Source organism: Danio rerio, chromosome 3, assembly GCF_049306965.1.
Source record: "Danio rerio strain Tuebingen ecotype United States chromosome 3, GRCz12tu, whole genome shotgun sequence".
Classification (NCBI taxonomy): domain Eukaryota; kingdom Metazoa; phylum Chordata; class Actinopteri; order Cypriniformes; family Danionidae; genus Danio; species Danio rerio.
Window position 1 is genome coordinate 35,718,617 of NC_133178.1, and position 20,432 is coordinate 35,739,048.

General features: G+C 37.0%; 1 protein-coding gene across 3 annotated transcripts in view; it reads left to right on the top strand.

Annotated features, from left to right (window-relative positions):
- The first annotated feature begins 7,132 nt into the window (after window positions 1-7,132).
- ezh1 (enhancer of zeste 1 polycomb repressive complex 2 subunit) overlaps window positions 7,133-20,432 on the top strand; it is a 32,749-nt gene continuing 19,449 nt past the window's right edge. Inside the window, exons 1-6 of one of the 3 annotated variants that reach the window (XM_009299640.5) lie at window positions 7,133-7,422; window positions 9,675-9,826; window positions 12,096-12,221; window positions 15,309-15,431; window positions 15,833-15,950; window positions 18,662-18,874. In XM_009299640.5, coding sequence (XP_009297915.1) covers window positions 9,692-9,826; window positions 12,096-12,221; window positions 15,309-15,431; window positions 15,833-15,950; window positions 18,662-18,874 — 715 coding nt within the window. In that variant the 5' untranslated portion in view covers window positions 7,133-7,422; window positions 9,675-9,691. Of the gene's footprint in view, window positions 7,423-9,674; window positions 9,827-12,095; window positions 12,222-15,308; window positions 15,432-15,832; window positions 15,951-18,640; window positions 18,875-20,432 lie in introns of all 3 variants that reach the window. The other 2 variants (XM_005164140.6, NM_001039983.2) reach the window with 2 other exon arrangements.

A 20,432-nucleotide genomic window follows, 5' to 3' on the forward strand; every position in this document is an offset into this window, starting at 1 on the left:
CGCTTATAAAATTATGTAAAAAAAAAAAATCCTTTTGTACTCCATTATCACTCTCGTACAGAAAGCTCTTTGCGTTTCCAGGCTTCAAAGCCTCTGTATCTGGAGCTGTTCAACACCATGTCAAAAGCCATATTTCATCTCATCCTCAGAGCACAGATCTCGTCCCTCAGTACCGCACACACCGCCTGATATCGATCTGTATTTGATCGGCCAAAACCAACATCCATGGTTTAAACTGCCCGTAATTAAAAACTTTCCGCAGATAAGACCTCCCTCCTCTGTCTATCTTTCTGCCTGTGTTTGCTTCTGTTGTGCAGTCCAAGATAAACACCAGACCGGCCTAGGGAAACCCCGTTAAGATGGGCCTATTACTGGGATAAGGGTGTGAGGAAACATTGTGTTACCGCTCTATCTATCACATACTGAAGCACTGAGAAATACCATCTCAATCTCAGCTTATACACCGAATCCAGCAGGCACACAATGTTTGTAGATGTTAATATTAGGTTAGATGTTGTGACATCAGGTGACCAAAATTCAATGCCAGCAAGGACAATGTTATTTTGACGTCAAATAATGATGTGAAATGACGTGATATTTGGTTGATTTTAAGTTGTGTTAGAAAGTGATTAAAATCCAACGTTGAGCCAACATCCTAAACCAATGTCAAATTGATGTCAAATACTGACATTTATTCATTAGGTATGGCAACCGAAATCCAATGTCTGATAGACGTTATAGTGGTAATGTCCACACAATGTCAAGCTGTAACATCATTAGACATTGATATTTAGTTGATTTTAGGTTGTCATTGGGTTCTGACGTCAACCCGATTTTCATTTTCAAACAAAATGCAGTCTACACAATATGGGGGTACAGCATCAATCTGACGTCATGTTGATGTTCTGTCCCTGCTGGAAAGAAGCTGAAACACCTGGCCAATTTTAGCAAAATACTAATTAATTTTATATAAAAAAATATAATTTAATTATAAACCATTGTAACTAATATAATTAATAATAAAACTGGTAATTAATAATAAAATTCCGGTGGCTGAGATAGCTTAACATGCTCCAATTTAAGAAAATACATGCAATTACAAAAACATCAGCAAATTAGGAAAAGATCTTCATCTGTTTGACAGCACACGTGCTGCAAATCCTCACAACACAAACACATTATTTAAAAAAAGCCACTGCATTTTCACACAACGCAAACAATTAATAAAAACGTGCTGCATTTTCTCTCAGCACAACGGGTTTTAAGGTGACCCTAAAGGTGACGCATCCGGCTATTTATTGTCATGATTGTCTGTGTCCACCAGATGCCACTGTAGTTCACCAGCAACTCGCTGTGAACTACAGTGGTGAAAGAACTACATATCCACACATTCCTTCGCGCACACACCCGGTCTTTCATATATACTGATATGCAATCACAGCTGTCTCTGTTTCCCCGTTGATTACCTGGACTATATATTCAGCCATTCAACCTCTGTTTGTTAGTTCGCCTTTGTTGCTATGTGTTCCTGAATCCAGTTTTGTATCTTGTCATAGTCGCTACTGTAAGTCTAGTTCTAGTTTAATCTGTTTGAGTTCCTTGTTTGTTTGTTTACTTTGATACTTTGTCTTTGATTTTTGGAGTTTTGCCTCTGTCACTGCACTAATTTCACATTAAAATCTGCACTTGGATTCTACACCCGTTTTTGTTCCTGTTTCGATCTCCCTAACATGACAATTTATGTTATGGTTATTTAGGCTAAAAAACACTAAAGACAAGGGAGTCGGTATGTTAAAATAAACAAACAAAAAACTCACCTTTGAAATATCATCTACAACTTCACTGAGGAATGGTCATGACACAGCGACATCTGTCATGTTTTATGGGTCCCCTTGAAACTTTTATATTGTGTTCAGTTTTGTTTTTTTTGTGTTGTGAGAAAATGCAGCTCGTTTGTGTAAATGGTTTCCATTGTGTGTAAATGCAGCACATTTTTTATGTATATGCATTGTGACAATTTCCAGCTTGGGTGCTGTCAAAAGTATGAAGATCTTTTCTCAATTTGCTAGCGTTTTTTTGTAGTTGCACGTGTTTTCTTAAATTGCAGCACGGTAAGCTCTCTCGGCCACCGTATGAAATGGATGAAACTAACTCCCAAAATGTCAACATTTGATAATATTTCAGAAAAAATGAAAAGTGTAAGAAACTATAAAAACGTGACCAATGTATGATGTTCATTACAAATAAGTACTTGTCATAATATGTAATTTTTATGCACAGTAAAGGAATAGTTTGCACACATTTTCAACCTCTTTAATTCAAACACACCTGAATCAACTCATCAGAACATTAGAAAAGACTCGAAAACCTGAAATGAATGGATCAGATAGGGGAGACATCCAAATGTAATGTAATGTGTGTTTATATAGCGCATTTATTGTGTATGGCTATACACCCAAAGCGCTTCACAATCATGAGGGGGGTCTCTCCTCACCACCACCAGTGTGCAGCATCCACTTGGATGATGCGACGGCTGCCACAGGACAACAGCGCCAGTGCGCTCACCACACACTAGCTATTGGTGGAGTGGAGAGACAGTGATAGAGCCAATTCGGTGGAAGGGGATGATTAGGAGGCCATGATCGTAAGGGCCGATAGAGGGACTTTGGCCAGGACACCGGGGTTACACCCCTGCTCTTTCACGAGAAGTGCCATGGGATTTTTAATGACCACAGAGAGTCAGGACCTCGGTTTAACGTCTCATCCGTGAGACGGCGCCCACTGACAGTGTAGTGTCCCCTTCACTTTTACTGGGGCATTAGGACTCACACAGACCACAGGTTGAGCGCCTCCTGCTGGCCTCACTAACACCACTTCCAACAGCAACCTAGTGTTCCCTAGTGGTCTCCCATCCAGGTACTGACAAGGCTCAGCCCTGCTTAGCTTCAGTGAGTAACCGGTCTTTGGCTGCAGGGTGACATGGCTGTGGCTCCGCTTGGTAACTGATGACGTATGTAATACTGTTTCCGGGTCCAAGCCGCCACTCATTTGAGTTGAGAAATCATTTGGGTTCCACTTTATATTAAGTGGCCTTAACTACTATTTACTTAAATCAAAAAATTAATACAATGTACTTACTGTGTTTATAATGTATTTGTAAACACTTGTGGTGCTTTTGAGTTGGGATAAAGGTTGGGTTATGGACAGGTTTGGTGGGATGGGTAGGTTTAAGGGTGGGTTAAGGTGTAAGGGATGGTCAACAGTGTATTTACAAATGTAATTACAAAAGTTAATTACAGATGTAATTACATACCTGTATTTAATTAAGCATAAGTACACAGTAAATACATGTATTTACACAACAAGTACATAGTAACAAAATATTAAATCCTATGTAAGTACATATTAGTTAAGGCCACTTAATATAAAGTGGGACCATCATTTGTTTATTCATTCTTTTTATTCATATCACACATTAAAGTTAATATTATATAAAGTCATAATCTCTGCTTGCTGCATCACAAATACCAAAATTTTAACAATTTATAAAAGAAATGATTAACTTTCTGGCCATTGGATATTAGGCATGGGCATATATATTGTGATCGTGATTTTCGAAAATTTTAAATCGCTTTGTAAACGCTTAATATTAACATTTCACGAGTCTCCCCATTCATTTGAATGAGTGTTTGGACCCGGAAGCCGCTTCGCGTGACGTCACACTTACAAGCGGATATGTACTGTTGGGCCCAATCCCAATTCTATTGTTGTATAATTGTGTCTATCCCCTTGCCCTTGGCCCTTGAATCGGAGTGTGAAGGAGAAAGGCTTCAAAATTGACCCCTAAGAAATGGGACAGCACTTCAACACCTGCACACGTCATTGCGATCCCTTACTTCATACGGGATCAGACGATTGCGTCTGCTGTAGTTATTCCAGTTGTGTTCTTTTTTGGTGTTTATCTTCAGGAAATCACTGAAGGCATATATCATGTTGTCATAATGATATAATGTGGCAATAAGATCATAACTGTACTGTGCATTTACACAGTGGCTATTTATGTAAACACAAGAAAACAACATTAACGTTATACCAGACACTGTGAAAGCTCATTCACAGCCACTAAACATCACTGACAGGGTATTCAAGTGTCATCGAGTGACAGATGTGAAAGTATGTTGTAGGACTACTGTACAGGAGTTATGAGAATTTTCATAGCCCTTGGTTTCAAGTGTTGTTCTGAAAAATCTCCATTTGAAAAGGTATATAGTCCTTCCCCTTAGCCCTACAGCTTTAAGCTAAAGAGAATTGGCACACCCCTACCCCTACCGCAAAACGAGGGGTAGGGGTAAGGAGAAGGCCTAAAGGGTAGAATTGGGATTGGACCTTGGTGTGCCTCCAGTAACAGGTGTCAAACTCAGTTCCTGAAGGGCCACAGCTCTGCAGAGTTTAGTTATAACAATAATTAAACACAGCTTATCAAACTAATTGAGTTCTTCAGGCTTGCTTGAAACCTACAGATAAGTTGGAGCTGGGTTGAAACTAAACTGTGCAGGGTTGTGGCCCCCCAGGATCTGAGTTTGACACCACTGGCCTACAGGGTTGGGAACACTGCTCTAAAGAAAGGAAGTCATACAGGTTTGGGACAATGTGGTTTTCAGTTTTTGTGAACTATTCTTGTAATTGTTTAAGACACATTTCATACTCTGCTTTCCTATTATACATTACTTGACAAGACTTTAGTCTGAATTCATAGTGCTCATAAGAGTTCTGAAGTGAGCATGTGATGGACACTTTACTATCCCATGGGGCCACAGAAGAGGATTTGTAAATGGCAGTGAAGCAACACAGCTGGTGCTAGAGGGAAATCATGTGACCAGGACAGCTTGGCAAATATATCCAGATCTCAATCAAACGAAACAAATTCATACAATATAGAACATTAATACCTTCTCAAGTTTACAATTTTTTTACATGCATTGTAAAACATGTTTTACAGTGTCTGTATTTTGTGATTCACAAGTGTTTTCCATTTATTTATGGTTGTGAATTGCATTATGGGATGTTGATCTCTGCTCTGTCGACTTTTGATGCTGAAAATTCAACTGTACAGTTTTAAAAAAGTGACTTTTATTGACAATTTAGTAGTTTGAAATAATACTTGTCAATTTTTATATAATGTCAAATTTTATAATAATACTTGTCAATTTGCTTGTCAATGTCTTGAGCATTGTCTTCTATCTTTAAGTGACAGTATTTACATTTTTAAAATCTGATTCATGCACAATATTTATTCCTTCATTAATTTTCTTGTCGGCTTAGTCCCTTTATTAATCCGGGGTTGCCACAGCGGAATGAACCACCAACTTATCCAGCATGTTTTTACCCAGCAGATGCCCTTCCAGCTGTAACCCATCTCTGGGAAACATTCACACACATTCACACACACACACACTCATACACTACGGAAAACCCAATTCAGCTGTACCGCATGTCTTTGGACTGTGGGGGAAACCAAAGCACCCGGAGGAAATCATGCGTACGCAGGGAGAACATGCAAACTCCACACAGAAATGCCAACTGAGCCGAGGCTCGAACCAGCGACCCAGCGACCTTCTTGCTGTGAGGCGACAGCACTACCTACTTCGTCGCCGCACAATATTTAATTTAATTTAATTTATTAAATTATTATTATTATTAATTCATTTAATTTTAGTTGACCTTTTTGTAACGCAAGTGCAGCAATTAAACAAAACGTTAAATTAGAAATGACGATATCTGTTGAAGGCATTTGCCACAACTTTCATTCTAAATCTTTTCTCAGATGGGATGGCGGGCCAAATCAAAGGTTACCAAGAGCCAACTTTGACCCGGGAGCTCTAATTTGGGCATCTCTGTTATAGAGTCACATGAATGTTTATCTCAAAAACCAAAATAAAACACAAACAAGAGTTCCATTTACTTCCATTGAATGATTTTTGTATACAACTAAACTGAATGACTGTCCTTCTGCCAGCCCTCTCTCTTTGTGTCAATAATAATAAAAAAAGCTAAACAAGTTTGTAACAGTTTGAGCAAAACTTTATATTTGTGAGAGCTGTTTCTTTAAACATGCATAACTATAAATGGCTATGTGTCGCCCTCTAGTGGATTTAAAAATATAATTTTAAACATCTGTAGAAAGCAAGCTACAAAATATCTAATCTTTAATATCCTAACAATTGTGGTTATAGTGGCACGTGTCTTGGCGTCACCACCACGCTATATTCGCTATCATAACATCAACATGTATTTTTAAAAACATATGATTATAGACAGTGGACTATAGTAAATTAAAATTGATATAATATAATCGGTGATCAGGAAATGATGTACACACATTCGAACATTTCCTTTTTGACATTAGAGGCGAGCGCGTCCATTCTTGCGCGTTCACGTTGTGTCACGTGTGACGCGCAGAGAAGGGCCGTGCCTTGTGCGTCGCGCGGCGGGCGGGCGGATCTCTCTCTCTCTCTCTCTCTCTCTCTCTCTCTCTCTCTCTCTCTCTCTCTCTCTCTGGAGGAAAACGGCACATGCTCCGCGCTGCGGATCTCAAGGGAGCCGTGCAAAAACAACAAGCATTGGATCCTCAAGCCAAGCCCCTTTGCGCGGAGACTTCTATCCCTGCATATATTAACATCCACGTGTACAAATCACGCATAAAGCCTACGCATCTCGATTTAAAGTACAAAATCTACTTAGACGATTTGTCAGCTGTTTTGCATTATGAAATCTAAAATATTTTTCGTATATTTTAATCGTATAATGTAGTCTATAAATTATACGACAACTGGGTTATTAAACGATAATAACAAGTGTAATAATAATAATAATAATAATAATAATAATAATAATAATGATAGATAGATAGATAGATAGATAGATAGATAGATAGATAGATAGATAGATAGATAATATCCATTAAGATTTAATTATTTGTATTTATATTGTTTATTATAGGCTATGTATCATAAATATATTAGGCTCATTTAAATGTTTGCATGTGGTCTATTATTAGAGCGTAAATGAGTCGCATGGTTTGTTCCCCGTCAGTGCACTCAGCGCTCCAGTCAGAGAGAGCTGGAGTATGTTCATAATAAAGACGTCACCCTGTGCTTTGACCGTGCCAACCAAGTGCGCAGCTCTTAACTGTACAACTACAATCTCGACATGCTTACGGGCGACCGAGGACTCCTCGCATGCCCTGCGCTCGCCCGCACAAACACTCTGGCACCGATAACCGCAGCGACTCTGTAGGCAGGACGGCGTTTTCACCACAGGACGGGGTTTTTTGGGGGCACGCGGACTTCTTTGCTGCGCACTTGAAGCTGAAGCCGATTCGTGGAGGGTTTTAAAAAGGAGGAGGAAGCGGTGAGTCTCAAGGTATTTCAGAACTCGGTGATCGCTATCTTTAATATCCAGCGTGTGTGCACAAGCGGTCTTGGATAGGGGAATGTTGTGCACTCGACGTCTTTAAATCGGGTGTCGTTTGTGTCTCGTGCAAGTATTTTCAACGTGTGGCGTTGCTGGAGCGTAGCGTCCTTCGCAATAAACGCTCTCGTTCGCGGTCACTATAACCTTTCCACATTCTCAACGTTTTGTATTTGGTTTTAGCTCGTCGAAAGTTCGTGAAAACAGTGTTGGAGGGTTTTGAGAAAGGGTGAAAAGTGTACTACGCACTTATCCGCACTGTGCTGATCTGGGCTCGCGGGAGAGACACGCCCACTTCCAGCGTGAGGAGCGCGTGTTTTTCCGAGCCCGCTGTCACCGGGGCGAGATATTTGCATACGCAGTTTTTGCTCTCTGTCTGCAGGGTGGTGTGTTGTTTTTTTAAGTTCTTTTTGGCATTGCGGGATTCACGGCATGCTTCGTTTCATCTAAAGTGCTTGTCTGAAGTGGAGACCTTTAAAAATGGTGTGTAATGCGGAATGTTAGTTGTATTTTGTGAACTGCAGGGGGCAGTGAATGAGTGCTGTGTGGAGTCACTACTCAATGATAAAGTTTGAGTCATGCGATTTATAGGTCTCTTGAGTGTGTGTGTGTGTGTGTGTGTGTGTGTGTGTGTGTGTGTGTGTGTGTGTGTGTGTGTGTGTGTGTGTGTGTGTGTGTGTGTGTGTGTGTTGGAAGAGAATGAGTCACATCTAACGGGAACCCTTCTGGAAGGTGTTGTGTATCACATCGAAGAGAATATGTTTCATATGAAGATGAAGCAATGGTTTCAAGAGAATAAATAGTAATGGAGAATACGATTATCTGTGTGTGGGTGGGGGGTCCCACTACCAGGGGATTGAAATGGAGTGCAGGGGGACTGTAAATGTTTGGAGGGAAATCATAAAGAAAAAAAGTTGGCATTTCTGTGTGGAGTTTGGATGTTCTCCCTGTGTTGGCGTGGGTTTCCTCCGGGTGCTCCAGTTTTCTTCATAAGTATAATTGTCGGTAGTGTGTGTATGAGTGGGCATCCGCTGCGTAAAACATATGCTCGATAAGTTGGTGGTTCATTCTGCTGTGGCGACCCCTGATTAATAAAAGGACTAAGCAAAAAGAAAATGAATAAATAAATGTATGTAATATTTCATAAATATAAATAAAAATACAGTAGTATAAAATAAAAAAGTTCTATTAAAATAATTTAATGATAATAAAAATATATATTAATAAATAGAATTAATGCATAATTGTATTAAAATCCTATAAAAAATATATTTTTTTGCATATTTTCTAAATTTCAGGTATATATTATTAAATATATATTAATGTACATATAACTTAGAAAATGTGCAAAATATATATATATTAAAGGATTTCAATACAAAAGTACATAAATATTTTAAAATAATTGATATATGTACATAAAAAGGATATTAAATGCAAGTGTCTACTTTATTTATAAAATTATTTGGTGAAAATAAAATGACAAACTATGTGTGAAATAATGTTATTATTATTATTCAGTTTACCAATATATTTATGTAATAATAAAGCCACTTAGGGTGACAGAGTGGTTCAGTGGTTAGCACTGTCGCCTCACAGCAAAAAAGTCACTGGTTCGAGTCTTGGCTGGGCCAGTTGGCGTTTCTGTGTGGAGTTTGCATGTTCTGCCATGTTTGTGTGGGTTTTCTTCTGGGTAAATAAAGTAAATTGGTCGTAGTGTATGTGTGTGAATGAGTGTGTATGGGTGTTTCCCCATACTGGGTTGCAGAGGAAAGGGTATCCGCTGTGTAAAACATATGCTGGATAAGTTGGCGGTTCATTCCACTGTGGTGACCCCTGATTAATAAGGGATTAAGCAGAAAAGAAAATGAATGAATGAAACCACTTATTGTGACCTCTGTGCTAAACTATGGAAAAGAATAAATTATTAAACTTATCATTTCATTGCATTTTAAATGATTGAAACATTATTGCTGCAGACAAAATATTGAAACTCTTTTTTATCTTTATTATTACCATGTTATTACTTTTAGAAACACTAATAAATCAGAAATAGTTTATTTACATTTAACTTGTTGCAAATTGTACAAAATCCTTAAACATTCTCCATCCTATATAACATATATGTATTAACATCAGTAAGTAAGCTCAATTTAAGTGTATTTGTTCTGTATTTTAAGTGTTACTCTTGTCCTGTGTTGCAGTCTAGTGAGGTCTGAGGATGGAGGAAGTGTCAGGCCCTCGGCCCTGCACTGTGAAGCCCAGACAAGATCTTCTGGAGTGGAAGAAGAGAGTGAAGTCTGAGTATATGAGATTAAGACAATTGAAACGCTTCCGCAAAGCTGAACAAGTCAAGGTATGATGTCTTTTGCATTTGCACAGTTTTCTTTGTTTCTAGTCTGTCTTTTATACACTTCCATCAAACATTTGAAGTCAGCAAGCTATATTTTATTTTATAGGTGTATTTTTATGTTTATTTATGTATTAAATTTATATGGAATATAATATATATAGAACACAATATAGAACACAAATAGAATACACAAATAGAATATAGAACACAAATATATATATATATATTTGTGTTCTATATTTTAAAAAATGAATACTTTCAGCTGTGGATTAGGGCTACATAATATATCGCAAAATTATTATTACAATAATAGTATTTGCAATACACATTTTGCAGACGTGTGGTAACTTACATTTATTGTATGCATTGGTTGCTTATCTAAATTTGACCAGTTAGAAGGGACCTAACTATCTTTAGCCCCACCTTCCCAGTAGTGGTTGCTTTCTGCTATTGGCTAGAGCAGCCCAAAAGTGAACCCAGAGCTGAAAATAAACACTAATGACTTGAGTAGAGTTGAGAGAGGAAAATAACAACGGCCAGTCAGAGTCGGAATATCTGCTGAGGTTTTCGCTCATTCATAGTTTTTCAAATACACTTTTTTTCATTGATACTGTTTAATTCAGGTTAGTCTGAATTAGAATTGATTAATAATAACCTGTATATTTGAATATCATTACATAAATAAATGATTTAAACACAGCTTAAAAACTAGCATTGTATAACGAAAGGTTTAAATCACATTAAATATTGTTATTGTGATACTTAACAACATAATTGCACATCACATATTTTCCTAATATTGTGGAACCCCTACAATGGACGCTTAGACATATAACGTTACAAAAAATGTCAATGTTAAATAAATCTTTTTAAATGTGTTAAATATTGTTTTAAACTTTCTATTCAACTAGTAATCCAAATAACCACATGTATTACAAAAATTACTAAAAATATTTTTTAAAAAAAGCTATTTTGCAAGATTCTAGTATTTAGCTTAAAAATCGATATATTTTCTTAAGGGAACCAATAAAAATAACATTTAACCTTTATTCATCATATCATCACTAATATGCAAATATTTTTATATTTTTAAATATTTTATATGCAGTAATAGCCTAACACTGATATGCTTTTATTACAATACAAGCTCATTCTGAAAATGTAGCCCTGTATATATTTCTGGAGATCGTGAATTATGTAGCCAGAAGTATGTATGGATGCATTTCGTCTTTAAAATGAACACTACAGGGCGGTTTAACGCCGTTTCTTTTCGTGCTCACGAGCTGATTGCTTACCTCAGTATGGATGGCTTTCCCATTGTTACCAGTTTGTCTTGTTAGCTCACCTTCTATGTCAGCGGATTTGAGATGCAGAGGAAAGTTTACCGTAACGTCAGGGTTCGAGTCTGGCTATGAAAGTTCCAGAAATCATGTAAGACATAAACAGAAGCCAAAAAATAAAATAAACAAGTAAATAACAGAGTGAGAATGGGGTTAAAATCTGAAAAACGTCTTAAGAGTCAGGCGAGGGCTTTTCTTTTTCTGCATCGCTTTTTAAAACTGTCAGTTGGGTTTAAGGAAGTGGGTGGATGGGTCAATCGGTGCTTTTGAAAAGACTATTGGTTGGGTTTATGGAAGGAGGAGGGTGGGTCTGTCAATTATTCAGTCAGTCAGTCAGTCTGTCAGTCGTTCAGTAAGTCAGTTAGTCAGTTGACAGCTGCCTCATGTGGATTTAAGTGAGAACAGCAGGTGCAAATGACACTCGTGAGAGAAATTTGAGATCTGAAAAAGTGTACACAGAGGCATCTGATGGATTCAAGAAAACCAAAAAACTGCAAAAAAAACAAAAACGTAGCTCCCGGGACGTACACGCTCCAGAAATTTATAAAGAGGTACGTTTTCAGAATGAGCCTGGCTTGTTTTATTGCAACCAAACTAAAATAAATAAGATTTTCTAGAGATGAAATAAATATAGGAAATATTATGCAAATGTATTAGTTCTGTTAAACATTATTTGGGAAATATTGATTCATAAAAAAACATGTGAAACTGAGCTTTGACATAACATGAATAAATAATATTTTGAGATACATTTAAAAAAATATATATATTTTTCACAATATTTATGTTTTACTTTATTTTTAACCACAAAAAAGCTATTTACTTATTTGCTATTTTTTTTCTTTCTAATACTATAAATGTTGCTATAAATGCTTGTAATTCAGCTTGGTTTTTAACTTCTTGGCTGAATGTTTGTGGCTTTTTCACCACAGGCTCTGTTCCAGTCAAATCGCCGTAAGATTGAAGTAGGAACTGAGCTGCTGAATGAAGAATGGTCCAAGCTCCGGATCCAGTCCATTCCTCTGTCCACATCCAGTGGCTCTCTGCCCAGCAAAAAGGCAAGAATGACAGAGCCGGGGTCATTTGACCACCAATAACCAAAATCAGTGATTCTTCATTTACATTAGACCCTAGATAGCTTTACTGTGAGCTGAGTCTGTGAATTCAGCAGACTGTCCCCTGTAGCTGATTTATGAGCTGAATCAATACATAGTCAGCTTTGCCTCGCCATTTCCCAAAGCTAATTTATTCTAACAAAATGCCAGTAATGACTCAAGATCAGGTGCCACGGTTCAACTTCCATTTCCTGCAGTACCCACTTCATCATATTCCACTTGACACGCGTTTAGATCAATCTAATGATGTTTTTAATGAACTCACCGTGGCACAGTTAACCTCAAATTAATTAGTCAAGGCAAATATTACCAGTAGGCCGGTAAAACTGCAGCAAAGTGGGGATTATTTTTCTCACTTCACGTCTTTTTCCTGCACTCCGTTGCCAAAAATGTATTTGTGTGTTTGCCAAGCCAGTGCTCAGTATCTACAACTTGTGTGAAATCCACAATAAACCCAGCCGGCGGGCAGAGCAGAGCCTGGTTCTCTGTGGATTACAGAGAGTCTGCTGGACATAACAGCACAGCTGGATCCTGCAAAACAATACCATACTTGACGTTCTTTAGAAAACGCAGAACCAAATATTCACAAGTTTACTCCTACATCAATTCCCAGGGGCACACATTTGTACCCAGTTTGACTCTTTTTGATTTTAATCTGTCACTAATTCAGTGTAGCATTTTATTTAAGACCTTAATTCACCTCAAAAAGTGCCCCTGTTATGTTCTTTGTACTTTCCATATCCTTTACTGAATGATGTTTCTCCATATCAGTAAGCAATGTTTATAATACTGGCCACTTTATTAGGTACATCTTACCAGGTACCAGGTTGGACCTATTTTGCCTTCAAAACTGCCTTAATACTTCGTGAGCAGCAAGGTACTGGAGATATTCCTCAGAGTTTTAGGTCGATATTGACATGATAGCATCACACGGTTGCTACAGAATTGTCAGCTGCACATCCATGATGTGAATCTGCTGTTCCACCACATTCCAAAGGTGCTCTATTGGATTGAGATCTGGTGATTGTGGAGGCCATTTGAGTACAGTGAACTCACTCTCATGTTCACGAAACCAGTCTGAGATGATTCATGCTTTATGACACAGCGCGTTATCCTGCTTGAAGATGGGTACACTGTGGTCATAAAGGTATGGACATGGTCAGCAACAATACTTAGGAAAGGCGCTGGAGTTGACACGATGCTCAGTTGGTACTAATAAGCCCAAAGTGTGCCAAGAAATGATCACCCATACCATTACACCATAATCATATGCCAGAACCAATGATAAAAGGCAGGGTGGAGCCTTGCTATCATGTTGATGCCAAATTTTGATCCTACCCTAAGAATGTTGCGGCAGAAATCAAGACTTGTCAGACCAGGCAAATCTTCTATTGTCTAATTCTGGTGAGCCTGTATGTAGCCTTAGTTTCCTGTTCTTAGCTTACAAGAGTAGCACCCGGTGTGGTCTTCTGCTAATGTAGCCCATCGGCCTCAAGGTTGTGTGTTCAGAGATGCTCTTCTCGATACCTTGTTTGTAATGAGTGGTTATTTAAGCTACTGTTGCCTTTCTATTATCTGGAACCAGTCTGGCCATTCTCCTCTGACCTCTGGCATCAATAAGGCATTTACGGCGACAGAACTGCCGCTCCCTGAATATTTTCTTTTTTTATTGGATTCTCTGTGAACCCTAGAGATAGTTGAGTTGCTGCCATGTAATTGGGTGACTAGAAATTTGTGTTAACCTAATAAAGTGAGTGTATAAAGCCTGGTTTATACTTCTGCGTCAAGTGACTGGCGTAACCCACGGCGCATGCAACGCGCGTAGCTGTGCATTTATACTTCTGCGTGCTGCCTGTGTTGGTCTGCATTAACACTTCCTAAACGCTAGTTGGCAGTGAGGTGTTAATGTGTCTCTGTGTCGAGTTTCTTCGCCTGTGTTTTGTTCTTTCTGAATGCTTCTGGGATGTACAAGTGGCTCAAACTCGCTCATTTTGAGGCAGGAACCGGCGGAAGTGCAACAACTTTAACTATGAGGTAAACACAAAACAAAACTTTCCATTTGGAGCTCCTTCACGGGACTCCACACTTGTTAACGATTGCGCCATCGGGCTCGCACTGCTCGCACGGCTCTTGGTCCCGCCCAGACTCGTCAGCGCTACCAAGCCGACTAATCACAGAGCTTGCGCTACACGTTGTTGTGACGTGTAGTTACATTTTTTGAGAGGTGCACGTCAGCGACGCCGACAGCCACAGCATAGGGCTATGCGTTAACGCCATAGCATACGCATGCGTTTAACGCAGAAGTATAAATCAGCCTTAAACAGTAAATACAGTGCTCAGCATAATTGAGTACACCACGTTTTGAAAATAATATTTTTCTCCATTTCTCAGTGATATTGGCAATGTATTTTGGTGTATTTGAACAAAACAGATTTATTAAACACATATTTATTAAAATTATATTTTAGTCATGAAACATATTTAGAAATTAAGATAATTAAGATAATACTATTAAAATTCATGCAAATATTGCAGAAAAATACAAGCGTCAAAATTACCATAATTTCAGTTTGTAGTGTTTTGCTTTTGCAGTTTTATTTAATAACATAAATTTGGGTTTCTAATTTTTGGAATATTATTGTTATTTTGTTAGATAAGCTCCAGATTTGGCTTCAGTAATGACTAATCTAACTTGTAAGTGCATCTAACAACTATATTATTGTAAAGCATCCTATAATTGAAATGTGTGATTTGTCAGGGGTGTATTCATATATGCTGAGCAGTGTTTGTATTATATATAATATTACACATATTCAATTTCATTCAGATTTTAATTTAGTCACCTATATTTGTAAATGCTGTGTAAAGTCAAGTGTATACAATTGCAACTAATACAATATTAATATATTCAAATTACATTTGCTAATTAGCATATGTAGGGCTAAAGCAAGGTAATGGGCCCATTAATAGTTTTGAGTGACACTTTGACTTGTCTGTTTCCGTGTCTTCTCTTTTCTTGTCCAATCACAGTTGTGCATGGTGGAGTTTGGCTTTCCGTCCTTTCCGAACCAGGCAGTTGCCATGCGTCCCTTGACAACTGTTGCCGGGATACCATTCATGTACTCCTGGTCCCCTCTGCAGCAGAACTTCATGGTACTGGATGTGGACAATAAGCGCACACACATTAGCACATATGAAAGCACTCAATCATAATCACCATTAGAAGCCTGCATGTGCAGAAACACAAGGAGAAAGAAAAGCATCAGTGTATGACAGTGGTCATTTTGAAAGTAGGTCACCAGCAGCAGTGCGTTCACATGTTCTGACAGCATGTGTTTTTAAAAGCATCTCTCAGGTAGAGGAGGGATGTGCATCTTTAAACGCCTACACACACGTACAGCCTCAAATGTAGGCATCTACTAAAAACACCCACCCGCAACAGGCATATACAGTCTTGTTATGCATTTATCTCTCATTCAGAAGGATCTCGAATACGCACAAATGTTTGTATTAAAACATGTTTGTATGTAAATCAATTTCTCTTTGTCTCTGAGGTGGAGGATGAGACGTTTCTGCATAATATCCCCTACATGGGAGATGAAGTGTTGGAACAGGACGAGGCTTTCTTGGAAGAGCTTATTGACAATTATGATGGTGTGCATGGAGACAGAGGTGAGCAGCACAATATGTGTACATGTAAACATCACGAGAGCTGGGATGCACTTCTTCTAGAAAGCTCTGAATGCTTTGAGGACATAGGGCTCTATTTTAACGATCTAGGCGCAAAGTCTAAAGCGCATGGCGCAAAAACATTAAGGGCATGTCCAAATCCACTTGTTTATTCTCTTAATGAGTTATGGGTGTGTTTTGAGTATAACATGCATTAAACCAATCAGAGTCTCATTTCACATTCGCTTTAAGAGTCAGTTGCATTACGCCATGGTCTATTTGCTTTTTACATGGTGGACATTGTAAGAGGAAAAACCGGATGCTTCACTTGCAAGAAAACAGTTAGCAGCACAAGGATAAAGAATGAGCCTCCTCGATTCGGCCTCTTTACTTTCTCTTTACTATTACTCTTTATTTTATTCTTTTACTTTCCTAGATAAGGAAAGGGTACGCACTCCACTAAAGACATCCATTAGCCTACAACTTTAGTTTTGTTTGTTAAGCACAAAGAGTTGTTTCTAAATTCAGTTCTAATTTCCAGCAATTGAATAAATTAACAATAGTAACAAAGTGTAGTTAAGTGTGGAGTTATATCCAAACACACAGCCTATTCTTATGGCCCATATAGAGATGCATACGTCTCCTAAACCCAACAAGTGGACAAATCTAAACTTGTTTTTATTAAAACAAATATAAATATGCATATAATAAATCATACTACTAATAAGAACAACATTATACAAAAGCAAATTGTCATGAACAAACTGAAAAAGGCACTGGACTTTAGACCTGCTTTTAGTTGATCAATGTACTGTTTATTTTAGTTCCTCAAAATAGCAACGTGCCTTAACACACTTCCTTTTTAGACCAGAACACCCATGAGTCCACAAAGTGGCACAAATGGACTTACTATTTAAACAACATGGCGCAAAACATGAAAATTAGGGCTGCGCTGGTCTTAAAATAGCAACAAATCACACCATACACCCCTTGAGCCTTATTGTGCCAGTTGTATAATAGGGCCCATAATGTAATAATATTAATGATTATTACCATTATATATTCATTTATAACAGGTTTTTATTTAGTATTGCCTTTTATTAAAACTTTTTTATTTGAATATATAATAAAATGTAAATTACTCCTTTATTCAAAGCTTCAGCCTTCAGTGTCATATGATCCTGCAAAAGTAATTTTCACATCATCATGTGATGGTTACGTAACTTTTATTATTGCTGTTAATTTTAACAGTCATACAGCTTAATCTGTTGTGGCAACCACAATAAACATTTATGAAGGATTCTATGATGAATGTAGATTTAGATGAATGAAAGATCCGTCTGCATGGCCTTAAATGTAAATGTGTAAAATCTGGTAACACTTTCCTAGTATTATTATAATTGTTAGTGTTAGTTAATGTATTTACTGACATAAACCATCAATAAACAATACATTTATTAAAGTATTTATTCATGTTTCTTTATGTTACTTAATGTAAATCTTGTCATTCATTGTTGGTCCTTATTAACTCCCTGTGCATTACCTAATGTTGAAAAGTACTATTTTGCTTTATAATAATGCATCAAAAATGTTTATATAAACATTAACTATGATTAATAAGTGCTGTAGAAATATAATTCATTCTTAAATCATGTTTGTGAGCACATTAAAGGGATAGTTCACCCAAAACTAAAAAATTCTGTAGTTATTTAGGCACTCACAACTTTGTTTCTCCATTTGAACAGAAAAGAAGATATTTTGAAGCTAAAAACCTGAGGCCATTGACTTCCATAGTATTTGTTTTTTCTGCTATGAAAGTCAATGGTTACAAGTTTTCAACGTTCTTCAACTTTCTTTGTTTTTTGTCCAACAAAATAAAGAAAATTGTAAAAGGTTTGTTTAATAAAAAAATAAAATAGTATTGTTAACTTATAGAACAATAATAGAACTAATAGAACTTAATAGAAGTTAACTAATTTAACTAATATAATCTGTTAAGTTTGACAATGAAAGTCAATTAAACAACAGCAAAAAAAGAGGAAACCAATAATTTTATTAAATAATTTCTGTATTATTTCTAACTTAAATTTTTTTTCCATTCAATGTTTTACTTGAATTGTACTTGTTCAGTTTGTTATTTGAATATTTTTCAAATAAATATTTTAATATCTAAATAAAGAATAACAAAGAATTGTTATTAAAGTTATTATTATTACTTAATTACTTCCAAGGCTGTTTTTATCGAAGTTGGTATTTAGCCACCCCATGTTGGGTGTTTCGTAACACCTAATTTTTATGAGGCGGGTCATTAGCCCAACGCTTTACCCCCAACCTGGAGGACCCAATTCACCTGTACCACATGTCTTTGGAATTGTTTGGAAAACTGGAGCACCCTCAGGAAACCCATGCCAATATGGGGAGAACATGCAAGCTCCACACAGAAGTGCCAACTGACCCAGCGGGGACTCGAACCAGCGACCTTTTTGCTGTAAAGCAACAGTGCAAACCACTGTGCCACCGTGCCACGCAAGTTATTATTATTTTAATAAAAGATTTGGAGGAAAAGATGCATCATGAGCATTAGCATTTTACATGCTAAATTCTAGACAAACAGACAAGTACAGATTCACACATAGACGTCAGTATTACATCATCTGCATTTATTGTAAAGCAGGCAGTGTGGTGTAAATTAGTATCTTGTACCTTTCTAATAGAGGGAGGCTTCATAAATGATGAGATCTTTAAAGAGCTGGTGGAGGCGCTGAGCCAGTATTCAGACCCAGAGGAAGAGGAGGAGGAGAAAGAGCCCACAGACGCAGCAGAGAATAAGCAGGAGGAGGAGAAAGAGATGCAGAAAAGTGCAGCAGAAGCACCAGAGGAGTCCAAGACAGCCTTCTTCAAGAGGAAGTGGAGGAACACTGCTGAAGGTTGGTTTCAGAATAAATAATGAAATGATAATTCACATGGTAATATACTCTACAGGTCAAATATTAGATTTGATCAATCAATAAGATTTTTAAAAGTCTCTCAAACTCACCAATGCTACATTTAATTAAAAACTGTAACTGTGAAAAATTATTACTTTAAAATAGTAGTTTTTTTTGTCGAGTAGTCTTAAATGTAACATATTCTTGTGATTTAAAGCAGTTTTTCCAGCATCATTGCATATTTAATCAATATTTCATAGACCACATTTGAATACTACCTATATTGAATTCAAATTCTTTTTTATAAATCTTTTTATTAAACTTTTAAAGATATAACAAAGTAATTTTACAGAGAAATTTAAACAAATATTAATCCCACCCCTACTTTCTAAACAAGTTGAAAATACATTTATCCAAGAGAGAAAATAAAAAAATCAATAAACAGAAATAAATAAATAAATACATTACAAAAACAAAAATTAATAAACAAACAAACAAACAAACAAACAAACAAACAAACAAAAAAACAATAAATTAAAGAAATAAATAAAAACTGTACAGAATACACAAGTACCTTGATATCCCAATATTACAAACATTAATCCACAGGTATTAATACAAAGTGCTTTTCAATTGAAAGGCCCTGAGATTTAGATTGACAGTTTGTAGAGATACTGACATGCTCAGAAATGAACATTCTAAACGGGTCCCATGTTTCAGAAAAAGCCCTAGTATAGCCGTTTATTGTAAACCTGATTTTTTTCCAAATGGATGAAGCTCAATGCATCTTGCAACCAGTTGTCAAAACGAGTGAAATCTTCGTTTCTATAATAAAAGAATACACCGTCTTGCTAACAGTGTCAAAAATGCAGCTCGATAACCTTGCTATATTTGGAGAAAGTCCAAAAAGTGCAATAAGAAGACACGGTTCAATGTGCATCTTTGTCACAGAAGAGAAACACTTGAAAATTGATAGCCAAAAAGAAGTGATTAATGAACAAAGCCAAAACATATGTATTAAGTGTGCAGGTGCTTTATTACAGCAATCACATACAGGGTCCAAGTCCAAGACTTATTTTTGCCAACCTCACTTTTGTCCAGTATATTCGATGAACAAATTTTAATTGGAAAAGGCAATGTCGTGCACAGATAGAGGAGGTATGACGCAGGACAAAATTTGGTCCCACGCCTCGTCCTCAAATGTAAGATTAAGGTCTGACTCCCAAAGAGAGGTAGATATTAAAGTTCTTTGAACAGAAGTGTTTAAATATGAGTGTTCATCATTACTATGATATTTTTAAAGTAAATATTAAGTGAAATGTCAAGTACATTAAGGACTTTCATGGTGCTACTTATGCTGAAGTATGAAGTACAGAGTACTTGATTCAAAATTAATGGTGTTTTAAAAAGTCCTTGAAAGTCCTTGAGTCTGAAGTTCATGAAAGAGTGGGAACCCTGTAAATTACATAATTGTAATGAATTTACTCTTAAATGCTCAAAGCAATAAAAGGGAAAAAGTAAATATCAGCTCCTCCTCAAGCTGATTTGATCATCCGAC